This window comes from Barbus barbus (genome assembly GCF_936440315.1).
Source record: "Barbus barbus genome assembly, chromosome: 27".
Lineage (NCBI taxonomy): Eukaryota > Metazoa > Chordata > Actinopteri > Cypriniformes > Cyprinidae > Barbus > Barbus barbus.
In genome coordinates this window covers 23288452-23303386 of record NC_136755.1, presented here as the reverse complement: position 1 = coordinate 23303386, position 14935 = coordinate 23288452, and the positions used below count along the sequence as shown (strand labels likewise).

The 14935-nt window shown below is 36.8% G+C and overlaps 1 protein-coding gene across 1 annotated transcript in view; it reads left to right on the top strand.

Annotated features, from left to right (window-relative positions):
- Window positions 1-8398: 8398 nt before the first annotated feature.
- Window positions 8399-14935, top strand: part of LOC306847053 (ephrin-A3-like) — a gene marked incomplete at both ends in the record, with an annotated part of 91665 nt that continues 85128 nt past the window's right edge. The window contains one exon of the mRNA XM_079380794.1: window positions 8399-8508. Coding sequence (XP_079236920.1) covers window positions 8399-8508 — 110 coding nt within the window. The remainder of the gene's footprint in view (window positions 8509-14935) is intronic.

Here is a 14935-nt window from a genome sequence, read left to right as displayed (position 1 = left end):
AGGAGAAAGACAAAGACATACCAGGAACAACAAAACAAGGGATGACCACCCATGGATTCATTGGGAGTCTTACTTAATTACTTCCTTAATCGATCTCACTCGTTGCTGCTTGGTCAGTAGAGACGGCTGATACGTGGCCATTTATTGACCTGCATGTTGATTGTGCATTTGCTTTGCTATACACAATGAAACCTTATGGCTTAAAAGAGAAGCTGCGGAAAAGACATGGCCCCATGTAAACTCCATAATACAGCGAATTTGAAGAGTTGCTTACCTGAGGGTCTGAAAATAATATGAAATACAGCAAAATACAGATATCTATCTATCTATCTATCTATCTATCTATCTATCTATCTATCTATCTATCTATCTATCTATCTATCTATCTATCTATCTATCTATCTATCTATCTATCTATCTATCTATCTATCTATCTATCTATCTATGGCCACTTGCCCTGAGCTTTACCAGCCTTGCCAACATTTTCACTGGCCTCACCCCAAAATAAAAAATATAGCCATGTATTTTTATATATGCTGTTAAAAATCTTTTTTTTTTTTATTTCATGAAACATTTATATATAAGTTCTTTACTTATCTTGTTTTTTTTTTTTTGTTGTTGTTGTTGTTTTCTTGACAAAAAGAAAATATGCAGCGAGGTAAAAAAAAAAAAAATATATATATATACAGCTCTAATGCAACTTTTTCTGGAAACTGATAGCATACAATGCAAAACATTACTGAAAGGTTTGTAGTTTCTTATAATATCTATAATATTTCAAGACCAGTAATTGTTTTGTAAATTTAACAAAAATAAATCTTTCAAACAACAATGTAAAATACGTCACAGAAAACCAATCATTAAGTTTGTAAGGCATAACATTTGACATTTTCAGGGCAACACAGCACTGGTCTCAAAATCTCTGTGGGCAATTCTTAATGTCGGCATGAAACAGAAGTTGTGATAATTTCTTCCCTATTGTGATGTATATCCAAGTGAAACGGCTCCTCAAATGAGAAAGAAAATGTCAGATGGGACTTGATTTTATCAATCGGGAACTGATTGGATCATTGTTGTTTGCTAATTGCTGTGATTTAATTTCATGATGACTTTAATGTTGATCTCTTCCAAAACACATAGGCATACCATCTCTAACATTATCTAAACAGTTTTTGGATCATAGTCAACTCATGACCATACTCAACTAAAATGCTGTCAAGTCAAAATAAGAAAAAGGTGTTTCAAAGCTATTTTAATAGGTGCAACTTGTTTTCTGGAAAAACATCGGCACACAAGTTTAACTGTGGTAAATTTAGTATTGTTAATAGTATTATACAACCTTCATACAGATGCAGTCCTCATTAAAAGTATTTAAAAAGTCTTAATTTTAAATATGTTGGTATTCATGTGTCAACATTGCCCTTCAGCCTCTCTGAAAGCAGTAAAAACACACTTTACAACTCTTTACAGCCTTGGATACATCAATTCAAACACCTTTATATCTCTCTGCTCTCTCCAAAATCTTCAATGTCAAGTCTTTGAAAGAGCATTTATTCTTGGCCTTACCATATATGCACCGAGACTTGAAAAAAACCGTTGAAAAATTATATGCCATTGCACTGCATCATCATCCGCTTTGAGTCAGCTTTTCACAAAACTGCCTCAGTCATCTCATACTGAATAATCTGAGCAACCTGCCAAAGACTGAATTTCATTTTGGTTTCTTTTCTTATTCTTCTTTATCTTATTTGCTTTTACAGACGTGGTCTATTCCTTCGCCTCTCCTTTTACTCACCTTTGTCATCCATCTTTGTTAATGTCTCGCTACATATTTATTTTTCACCGTCTCCTTTCTTCATCCTTCGCTCGAGGCTCTAAATCAGTCTTTAAGTCGTGACACGGCACAATATTGTTAGCGATTTGCCTGGCAGATGCCTTTATCCAAGGCTTCTGTTTCCACAATCACATTAGCCATTAGTACAGCTGGGGAGGCACTGGAGCGAATCAGGTTAAGTAGCTGCTCAAGGGTACAAACAGTAGAGGCCCACCTGGAGTTCAGGCCTGCCTGACTCACTTAAAAGTACACATACTCACACACTTGTGCATTTACATACTTAGATATGCACACTCATGCACGCAGATGTTTGCTAATTCATATCAGACTGCCTGGGTGAGAAAGTAGTTAAAAAAATGGTCAGTAAATGAGATAAAGAGTGGACTGAATGGAACGTAGCTGCCGAGGTGGCACTGTCAGTTCAGTTTAATACACTTATGTAACCCTGAACACGATATAGTGAAGAAGAGAAAGAAAAACCCCTTTGTCTGTAGCACTTCAGCTGCACTGAATAGCTATCTTAGTTTCTTCTAAAAATCATCCTTCAAAGGCCAACACAAAGTTCAGTACCATGGAGAATAGAGGAAACTTCAGGACCACGGACAGCTCTCTAAACTAGCTCAGAGCAGATGAACTGGATGAATCCTGTATTAAGACACACTTGCTGTCTTGTTGCCTGTTTATGATGCACAATTCACAGATTGAGAATTCAACGTACAGTTTTTCCAAAAACTTGGAAATGCATTAGATAAAAGTGAAATTTTGGACAACATCCACATATATCCTTCTTAAAAAGATAGTTTACTCAAAAACGAACCTTTTTCATTAAAACGAGGGCATTTTAATTCATTTGGCATAAATGCATTAAAGTAACTGACACTGAAGACCAGTGATAATTATTTATTTTTGATTACACCTATATTTTGATTACAACAATTTGATTACACCTATATTTTGATTACAACAATAAAACAATTGTTCACCAAAAAATTTAAATTTGCTTAAAATGCTAAACCCTCAGGCCATTTAAGATTGTAGTTTGTTTCTTCATTGGAACAAATTTGGAGAAATTTAGCATTACATTACTTGGTCACCAGTGGATCCTCAGCTGTAAATGGGTGCCGTCAGAATGAGAGTCCAAACAAATGAAACTAGCAAAGAACTTGCTTCTAGCTAAAATCTCTGTTAACTATCTTGTCTTGACTTTCTTTTTTTCTTTTTTGACTGGAGGAAGCATCATTATGCTTGTATTTTGCCCAGAATTTTACCCAGAAACAACAGTTAACATTTAATGATGGATTTGTTTCATACAAACACACATCTTTTCGCTTCACAAGATATTAATTGATGGGCATGAGTTTTGCTGACTAGTTATGGGTTATTGTGACGTTTTCATCAGCTGCTTGGATTCTAATTCTGATGGAACCCATTCACTGCAGAGGATCCGTCGGTGAGCAAGTGATTTAAACCTTTTAAAGTTTCCCTGATTGATTGACAGAACAATGGACCAATCAGAACAGAGCTTGTTCTGAGCTTGTTCTGAACTCATCCAGTTTTCTGTTTTTCTTTATTTAATCAAATGTTTTCATAATTTTTTTTTTGCCCTTTATCAAAAAGTCAACATGAAATCAGAACCTACTTAGAGTATGTCCTAACTTTTGGTGGCCACTGTGCCTTAATAAGCAATTAATATTCCAAATAGATTTTTTTTTCTTTTTTGAAAATATTTCTTTTCATTCTTTACAGAATTCTTTTCATTTTTAACCTACTGTCTAGAACATGTAAGCAAAAAGGTGATGTTCTTTGCATTATGCATACAAACATAAATAGCTCTTAATAGGCTTGTAACCAGCAAACAAGACAATAAACTGCTATTTAAGCAACATCTCTTGCACTGACTAAAACTCATTTTGCTTTTTTCGCATTCGAGTCTGTTGCATATACAAACTTAAGATTGTAACAATAAATAAATCATTGCTATAATAAGACGACGCAAATAAAATTTGTGACCAAGATTGAAATGTTCAGATAAATGGTGTGACAGCAGATGGAGAGAATATGGGAGGAAGAATGAATTAGTTGACATAGAAAACGAGATGGATGAGGGACGGGTAACAGAGGGGAAGGAGAACAGAGAGCAGAACGCACCCGTCTCTGTGTGATCTCGCATGCCCCGTGAATAAAAACCTTGGGAAAAGCAATTAAACACCAAACAAGGATACATGACTGCAGCTAGTCACATTGACGATAATGGATTATCTGGATAATCAATGTGCCCATAGCAGGGCTACTCATGAATTAATCACAACCAACACGTGAAAGCAAACAGAAACAGCCTAGTTTTACTAATGTCTCCTGCTGCCTAGCAACGTCTCAGCCACAATGTGCACATTAGCACATCACCATCACTCAAAACCCCAGCCAAATGTATCTGATTACAGAAGACACATAAAAGACATGTAAACATGCACGACAAACATAATGCTGAGGCATATAAAAGGACAGCTTACTTCTTATCAATAGATACAAAACCATTTGAAGGGTCAGACTTAGAACAGACATTCCTAAAACACACGTGTTTGAGAAAAACTTTGATTTTGGGACAAGATGATAAAGTGAGAGAGTCTTGAGATACAAATATATGGCTACGGCGAGTGAAACAGTTTAATACTGGATGAGAAATAGACTCTGGAGGGAGGAAAAATAATGTGATTGACAACAGAGGCAATTGACATGGCATAGTATGCACAGACAAGTGCAAGGACGGTAGATACAGCGAGTTAAAGAAGTGATAGTTCTCCCTCTCTCTCATCCCATTTACTGCTGTCACCACGGCAACATGCCTGGAGGGGACACAAGAGAGGCAGCATCCCTGACAAAAACAACAGAGAACGGGAGCAGGGATTGAAAGAGGGAGATCACAAAGAAAGAAAGAAAGAAAGAAAGGGGAAGAGTGATGCTGGGAATGACAATAGGCCAACATACGAGACGAGAGAAAGAGGATAGTCCAATTAGTCATACATCACTGGTTCATTTTCAAATGTATAAACCTAGAGGTTTTAAGACACTCCATAGAGTGCAGAGAAATTAAATTTTTGTATGATGGCAATAACTTTTGGTAAAGTATAAATCTATAATATATTAAAGTAGGCCTACACAATGTATACACATGAGCATTTATGTATGTCTTTGCTACCTAGTCAATAAAAGACTTTAGACTACCATACAAAAGTTTGGAATAGTTAAGTTTTTTTTATTTTTTAAGTTTTTTGTTAGTCACTTATGCTCACCTAAGCTGCATATATTTGATAAAACATACAGAAATATTATTGTAATTTAAAATAACTGTTTTCTATTTGATTACATTTTAAAATGTAATTTATTCTTGTGAAATCCTTCGATTATGCTGATTTTCTGCTCAGTTATTTTTGTTTATTATTGGTGCTCAATTATTAATAATGGCTCTTATTAACTTCTGTGTTAAAAACAGTTTTGCTGCTTAATATTTTTGTATATTTTATTTGAAATAGAAATCTGTTGTAGCATTATAAATGCCTTTACAATCACTTTTGATGAATTTATGTGTTCTTGTTGAATTAAAGTATTAATTTCGTTTTTTTTTTTTTAGTTTTTTTTTTATTATTCAACATTGATAATGATAAGAAATGCTTCTTGGGCAGCAAAATTAAAATGATTTCTGAAGGATCATGTGACACTGAAGACTGGAGTAATGATGCTAAAAATGGAGCTTTGCAGTAACAGGAATTCGTTATATTTTAAAATATATTTAAATGGAAAACAGATATTTTAAATGTTAATAATATTTCACAATGTAGTTGTTTTTACTGCATTTTTGATTCAATAAATGCAGCCTAAGTGAGCATAAAAGAGTTCATTATTCCATAAAAACATAATTATTCCAATTGTTTGACCAGTAGCGTGGGTGCATCCCAGTTTGCATACTTATGCATATTTATGTCAAAATATATATTATAGCCTAAATAGCATGACGTTACACTGAAAATTCAAACAATAAGAAGTATACTTCAAATACTTAAAAGATGCACTGCTATTTACCTGAAAAAAAATAAAAATAGTGTGGAATGTTGGACACTTCATAAACTTAACGGTCGCATTTAGCGGAGGAGGACAGGCTCCAATGCTGGATAGCAAACTACCAGTCTAAATGTCATACACTAGAGTACATAAGAGTACAGTAGAGTACATACAGTAGTACACACTTCAATATGGCAAACAAGCATTTTTGTTTGAAGGTACCTCATAAAGAAAACAGAAGGGCTTTTCACATATTTGTTTTCTTGTTTCACATTGCATATTGTCCATACTTAACCCAGGGTTAACAATTTATCCTGGGTATTCATAATCTGATGCTTCACACTGTATATTTTATTTGTGGTATCAACAACCATGATTGGATAAATAGTGTGCAAAGTACAGTGTGATTTCCAAGTCACTGTACTGTGACATTGGGCCAGTTGCATAAACTGTTTAGACTAGTTTTAAAAAGTTAGTCATCTATTTTTTTTTTCTTCTTCAAAAGTGGTCATAACTTTTTAAATTCAGTTACGAAAAGGTAGATTGGTCTTATTTGTATTGGAAAAGTAAGACTGATTAACCCTTGGCAACTGCTAGTTGGTCAAACAAAAGTTTATGCAACTGGCCCGATATGTCTGATCCAACAACAAATTCAAACGATATTTAGAAAGAACCAAGAAAATATTTAATGAATACAATACCCCTTTTTCAGTAGAAACTGAATCAAATTTATATACAATATAATTTTTTTCTTGCAGTCACCTCAACAGATAAGTTCTGGAAATCTTACATGATATTATAGGCAATAAAGGTATAATCTGTCTTTAAAAACCAGCCAGGGGTGTGTTTCCCAAAAGCAACTTGGTCACAAGTTCCGTCGCTACCAATAGAGCTCAATGGGACTTGCAACCGTATAGCTAACGATGGTTTTGGGAAACACACCCCAGGTTAAGGTATCTTTCATCTAAAATTTCAAGCAAAAATTGGATCTGAACCATGCCTTTGTGTAAAATCATACAAATAATGACTTGATTACACTTCCTATGATCAATACAGCAGCCACAGAACATGTGTCCACCAATATAATAAGATTGGAGGAAACTGATCTATTCAGAGACTTTGAATAATCTGTATCAAGGGAAGCCCCAAAAATTGTAGCTGATGAGACTAATTTTCAATGATGAATTTTAACTTCTTACTCTCAGGCTGATGCTTTAGCATCCCACCCTTTTGTGCCAATCTCAGTTGACTTTTGAATAAGTTCACCCTTTGGGTCCTTTGGAATTGTGTTTATTTTAAATGAAGTTGTTTTTGTATATGTTTTACCATATGGTTGTGTTGGTTAACTTATGTATTGTCTGCTATGAGTCCAAGAAACACTTCCTTAACTGGGACAATATTGCATAACCAAAGAAATTACATGTCATTTTGATATTTTCTTGCGGGGAAAAAACAACAACAAGATTTTGGTGGTGTAACTGTCCAGAGATTACAAATAGGAAGGAAAAAAGCAGCGATCCAGTTTTCTTTTAAAATATGAATAATATTTGAAAATGTGTGATGTAACCAAATCAAGTATTTGTAGAAAATGGTAAATGCTGCATTAAACTATAATGGATACAAATACTACATTTCTAAGAAATTGGCACACTTTATTTATTTATTTCAAAGATGCATCATTTGTCATTGACCCACATATCAAATCCACACTCTGACTAGAAATGTAGTGGAGGAGAAAAGCTCAAAAAGGGCAACATCAATCCACAACATTAAAATCAGCTCTACCAAACAGTTAAACAATCCAGAATTATTTAGGTTTATTAAAAATACATATCTTATTAAGTGAGTGGGCGGTGGGGGCGTGGCCACTACTCAGGCAACCGCAGCCTGTCAATCATATACTGTGGCGGGAGCAGAAAACGAGTGTCAGTGAGGACGCCTATGATTGCGTTACTTTTCCTATTACTGTTTGACATCCTGTGTGCGTTTGGATGAAACGCATAGAAGATCTCACAGAAGTTCAGTGACCGCAATATATGGCAGTGTAAGTTGACAAAACCGTCTTTTACACTGAGTCGTTTTTTTCTTCTTTTCTCTCCAGTCGACGCCAGTCACCTGCCCAAAGAGACACCTGCCGCTGTCGACGCAGGCTACTCTCTCCTTTTGTAATCTCAACCATTTTTCTTCTCTTGAGGAGGATTTAGTCTCAGAAAGGAATTATTCAGTAACTTGTTTCAGTAAATTCCAACAGACCTGCCCAGGATGCCTTGGATGAGCGTCTGTTTCTCTGCCATGGAGTTGCATTCGGGAAAGCGCGAAGCTCTGTGACTGAATTAACTAGCCGTACTGCGGCACGACTTCGCCAAATAAACGCTTTGCGACTGTCAGTCCACTTGCTGAGTCGGAGAAATGTTGTAAAAACCGCTGGTTTTGCGTGGGACTGGGGGACTGAGAGTCGAAGAAGGCGAAGAGACCACAGCAGGTGCACGTGAACGCAGGAATATTATAATGGCTCTCGCGGCGGTTTCCCTCTACCTCCTCGCGCTCGCCTGGACGAACTTGCGCCCGGTTCACGGGAACAACCGTCACGCCGTTTACTGGAACAGCTCAAACATCCAGTAAGTGGGTTCATAAGTTTTCTACAGCGGGTCTGAGGAGATTTAGCTCTCGTGCGACGGCTAACGCGTAGAGGACGAGGGAGAAAAGACCGGTGAATCTCGCGAATAACATGTCCGGGTCATATTTCACCAGAAAATCACAAGAAAAATAGTAGTATTAAAAAGTAATAGTAATTGTTTTTTTTTGTTGTTTTTTTTTTACTTAAAGCTGTTTTAGCACAATAAAGATTTAGTGTAAAATGACATTATTTAAAGGCAATTAAGCACATTATCGTCCCATATTCTAACGAAATTTGTCTGTTTTCACACTATTCTTTTTTCAAAATGAAATGTATATTTTGAATCAAACAAATGGTTAATTTATGTTCATTTTGGGGTGATGCATAACCCGAACACGCTCTTGACAGGTTGCATGAGATTCACCTGAGAGTTTTGATTTAAGTGACAATTGTCTGGTCACGTGCTGCACATTTCGACCGCTGAGGAAGAAGTTGATGAAGTGACTCCTGATTGAGACATGTTTGCTTCAGCCTCCAGATTGATTGTTTTCTTTCTGTCACAGGACTTGATTGTGTCCTGACAGGTGATAATTCACATTACCTGACAGCCAAGACTGGATAGCTAAATAATCAGTGAGAAAAATCAGTGTGCTTTTCTTCACTTTTTTTATATCTCTCTATAGATCTTTTTTCTTCTCCTCCTCTGCTGCCCTGTTCTCTTGTCTAGAAGTGCTTCTATACTGTAGCTTTCTTCAGTTTAATTTATTTTGTCTGTAATTACATGAACTGTAGTGGTGATGAATGAGAAGTCTTGTGCCTTTAGTGTTATTATCTTAAGATTAATCACATTTATCTCTCCTCTGATTAAAATGGAGGGCGAGCAGCCCCCCCTTGTCTATTTGTATTCATCTCATCCACTTATCTCCTGGCTATATTCTGCTTATCCGTTCTCCTCTCGTTTTCTGTATCACTTTCAGTGGTTCTTTTTGCTGTATTTCCCCTCTTTCATCGTGCTATTGATATGCATCACTATATGTGATGGAAATTGTATGGAAATCTTACTCCTATTCAAACTGAGGGTCAGAGTATGTGGCATGAATGTCAGCGAGCATTGCACTCAAAACGTGGCTTTAGCATTACTCAAAAGCCTCTGGAGCAAGCCATGGGCCCAACAAGCACCAGCTGCAGCAGCAATTAAATTTGTAAGAGTTTGTGTGTGTGTGTGTTTGTGTGTAGAAAAGATGAGAAGAGAGCCTCATTAATACCCAGGTCCTCATTATCTTAACCACAGCATCTTCAAAGTGCACAGCAGTCACACGTTTCCCTGCGTGTCACATTCTGTTGATACTGTTATCTATTACCTTTAATTATCCTTTGTGTTTGAACGCAAGTTTTGGTTAGATGTCTACAGATGTCTGCTTCTCTGCATTTATACAGCAAGATAAAAAGTAGGCTGTATGGAGTAATTAGTTTTGTTACATCGGTGATAATTATGTATGGTTCATGAAATATGAAGTGGAGAAGAGTGAAAGGTTTGTGCATGTATGTCAGGTATGAAAGAAAATAGCTAAATGTACTTTTGAGATGTCTGAATTTTTTTTTTAACTTTAAATGCTTATTAGAGATGTGACTCGCTTGCGACAAAATCACAGGGAAAGAGTGTACGAGGCTTGAGTCATTTGGGTTGCAAGGTCTTGTTAAAACGAGAACAAGCCTATAATAAACCTAAATGAATCCAAATGCTTTATTTTGGAAATAAGACCAAAACATTGACATGTACCTGCCCACTTTAACAACTCCACTTTAACAACTAGATTGCTTTATGAGGCAAGGCCAAAGACACTTATACATGTACTTTTAAAGATACACTTTATTTCAGACTCAAAGGTCCATATCAAAAGACATACAATCATATACATTAAAAAGAAAAAACAGTAACTGAAGTGCATGGTGGATAAGTGGATGTGGCAAAATTGCAAGAACATGCTTTGTGAAAAAGATAATAACGAAACAAAGCACCTCTGTATAAAATAAACTAAACAAAGCACCTCTGTAGATGGTGATTTGGTTAAAATTGCTGAACGAAAGTATTTGGAAATTTCAGGAGTGAGCTGTGGTACTTATTGTGGATCAATATTTTAATTTAGGGGATTCACTCCTGTTTTAAAATGCAGTTGTCACACCTGAAACTTCACTGTGTGTACGTGGCCTTTGAGTCTTGGTAGGTGCACATTTTATTTTTATTTTTTTAAATGGTAATATTTATGAGAACTAGTGGTGTTTTTTGCTGTTATTGTTGTGTATGAATGTTTCTAAGAGTTGTGCTTGTTCAGAACTCAGTGTCAGGGCGTTTGTACCTGCATGCCTCTGTTAGTATTGAGTCTATTTCTACTCCCACACTGGGAAAATATCTGTAAAATAATGCGTAAACTGACCCAGATTGCAGGTAGCCGAGGAGCTCTCTGAGGCCTTACGGCATGAATACTGATCCCAGATCAGTCCTGAGAGGCTTAAAGCTTCAGGCCACACACTACTCAGAAGCGCATGTAGGCAAGGTACAAACTGGAGCAACAATCTCCCAACCAACCGGTTCCCATGAGCCCCTCAAGGGCATGAGAGTGTTTATGGCCCAGTGGGTTGTCACAGTTCTAGGTGAGACCCTCCTTTTGCTCTATCCGGCAGCCAAACGCTTGGTCCAGCTGAGGTAGACAAGTTAGCGGTAGAGCACTTTATGTGGGCTAACGTAACTGGGCTCATTCTCACGCTGCATCCCCGATGTTCACATCGCCGAGACAGATAAAAGCACAGGCTGATAAAAACGCTTTCATGGATGCTGCGAGAAAATCTTGCTCACGGAGTCTGTTTGAAATTTCACTGTAAAGTCAAGTGAATAGAGGATCATCAATCATGTGAGATGATGTGTTTGGGGAATATGCCAAATCTGAAGAAGCCAGAAAGAACGCGACTCCTGACAAAAATTCACATGGAGTGCTTGAGATATGTATAAACAACCAAAACGAACATGTATGTGGTGTTGTATGGGGTGTTGATTCGGATGGCGAGGATGAGTCAGTAGCACACGGCTGGGCTTTGATTACATCTGCACGGCCCCATTAGGAGGCAACGCTCTCAGCTTCTGCTGGCACTAGCACTGCAACCCAAGCTCATTACAGCTGTCCCAGCTAATGGAACACACTCACACACACAGTCATTTAGTTGCGTTCTGTCCAACGCACACGCAAAATCCCTCGCAAACAAGTATGCATACTAATGTACTTTATGCGGATCAACCAACTTGTAAGCAGAATGAGAAGAACGTTCATGCACACATATGACAGGAAAAATCCTTTTTACACACACACACACATCATTGCTGCTCCCAGATTCTCTGCTAATTAGCAAAGTTTGATGTGGAACATGTGCAGCTGAGCAAGGTGGCTGTAGGGTACATTTCCTGTGGCGCCGTGGCCTCTTACACCCCGCACCAGGTTGGTGTCACGGCCCAGCATAAGAGCAGGGCCCTTTAATTGGTCAGCCTCTGTCAACATGATGATAACAAAAGAGAGCCCTGCTCTCAGAGCTCTAGGCCACAGTGAAAGGCTTATGTAAGGGGAGATTTACCTTAGAAGAAAGACAAAATTAAATGTAAATGTACTGTGTAAGAATGAACATGCAGTCTAAACAAAATTGCAACCTTTAAGAGCTTGTTCAAATGAATTTGAAACTTGCTTGTAGTGAATTTATACTCTCCTGTGGTGTGTTGCTAAATTCATTTTTTTTCCTGTAATTTTTTACCCCTGTAGTAGCTGTGAGACTTGATGACTTGATTCAGCCAAACCAGCTATTGTCCTGATTTACTAAAGGTCCAAGTAGAGAAAAGCTAAGTCAAATTATTTTCGAACCCAAAATCTGAAATTTTATCCATTTGTCCTGAAAATTTGAACACTTAAGTCACACTTAAAAATGTATGAATATCTTTTATATGTAGCACACTTTTTAAAATGGTTCACATTAATGTTAAAATGAAGACTAAAATATTTAGTTACTTTCTGGTTGTGAAAACTTGTTTATAGTGATAAACTACACCTGTGTGACCTTGAGAAACTTCACACAATATAAATCACTTTGACATCAGTTGCTTTAAAGGGGCTAAGAATTGACAGGTTTGAATATATTTGTAGATGCACTTGTTTGCAGATGCCACTCGGTTTGATATTTCTAATTGAGTGATATTCGTTGATGCATTTTTAGGTATGACCAAAGTGTCACTATGACTTATACATTACTGCCAGATTTAAACCCTAAAATACTATACTGCAGTCCGTAAGTTTTGCCTCTTTGCCATCTCTGTTTGAAACCTGCAATTGAAGTTATTTGTGCAATTATCATCTTTACATGGTTTGTGCTTCGGCACGACTCCTCTGCATTTGTTTTGAGGAGCTACCAATGGTGATTAAATCTAATGATTGCTTAGCTTATATCACATTAAACCATGCAAATTATTATAACAATTTGAGAACAAAGAATAAATGTTAACAACATCAGCATATAGCATGACTGATTGTCATTTGTACCTTTCTGGATTACAATCTGCCATCAAAATGATATGTTTAATCATTCCAGCAGCTGTGAGAAAAGGCAATAAATGATCCACCACCTCTCACATGCGATATAGCCTGCTAGCCGGGACTCCTCCTTTATGTTTACAGACGTGATATAATGAAGCAAGACAAATGACGGCAAGCTTGTATTTCCTTGCATTTTTCTTTGATCTATATTTTAGCTTGGTATTCTATATTCTAACCTCTACTCCTCTGAATAACCTTGTAACTTTATTACAACACTTCTCATGTTACTGCCTATACTTAAGATGAATGGCTTTGTTGTATTTCGGATTTGTAAGTTGCTTTGGATAAAAGTGTCTGCTAAATCAGTGGTTTTGCTCATTTTGTATGTCTCCCTTCTCTGACAGGCCAAGTTCTGATGAGGCAGCTCTCTGCTAACAAGCTGATTATTTAAATAAGTTGTGTAAATATAGGAAATACAAAATGTGGTGCTAGGTGTACCCATAACTGTTGAGCACCATCGTGCTAAATGAATGTGCTAATTAATTTTTTTTTTTATTCATTTGAAAATGATTGACGCAAACCTACTGAGGTAGTTAACTTGGAAGTGTTAAATAACTCCCACTCTATTGGCAGTTGATGTATTTGAGCGACCACAGTGTTCTCATGTTTTTCTGTAATGGTGGTATGATTCCAGACATGAAGCTTTGATTTATTTTCTTTTTTTAAAGCATAAAATCAAATTATAGAGGTGACACTGCGATAATGCTACCATTATGGATTGTTTTTTTTTCTATTAGACCAGACTAAATGTATTCTTCTTTTCTACTAGATGAAACAGGACTAGGGGGTGGGAAAGACTAGGAAACTTCTCATATTTAGTGCACAATCTTCTGTGCTACAGAGCAAATTATCATCTTGACAAATGGCTTTCCTGGGAAATGGAGGCATTGGGTGGAGTGATCAATGACCAGCCGAGCAGGAGGCTTTCTCCTGCAGCTCATTACAGTCACATATCCTATTAATGAAGAAAAAAACAGACAAAACACACAGAAAAACAAGGTCGCATGCAGAGTACAGTTGCTGACAACTAAAAATGTCCGCTCTGGTAAGCAATGCATATGAGCACTTGTGTTATTCTGACTGTATCTTTGCTTAGTACGTTTCCTGAATAATTTCAATGCTTTAACATTTTTCTAAGATGTCAATTTGGTTGAATGCTTTCCAGGTCAAGAATACATTCAGTATAGTTCAGGGAAAAGTACAAAAGTGATTTTAGGGATGTGTATTTTGGTCATTTTGACTGCTTCAGTTCCGGACAGACAAATCAGCTGCAGTGGGACGTTGGGCAAAAGAGCAAGCTCTGCCTGAGCTATTTTTATATTGTTGGTCAATGTAGATTTGTGTCAAATGCATGCTTAGTTCTAACACCAGGGGTATTGCATATTGAAGACACTGTGTTGAGTTAAAATGGTTCAATTTTAAAAGCATGTCTCAAGACCCCTGGATGACTTCTATTTCATCAGTTTTACTTCATTAACTATTTAGCTGTTGTCACATGTCTCTCACCATGTAGAGTGTCAATGTACTGTTGCTGGCCAAAAAAAAAAAAAGCATGTATTTATATTCTTATGCCCTCGAATGTCTTACTTGGATGTAAAAAAAAAAATGTAATGAATTCAAGCCCTGGCTCCCCAAGTCAGTCCTCATGCCAAGGGACTTAATTTGTGCAGGTAGAAAAAATCTATTTCAGTCTTTGAACATTTTTTTTTGGCCCAAGAACAAGAGGCAGTTATTGATGGAATGGAACAAGGAATAAAAATATTACTGGAGCAAGGAATTATTCAAAAGGTGTTAAAAGAA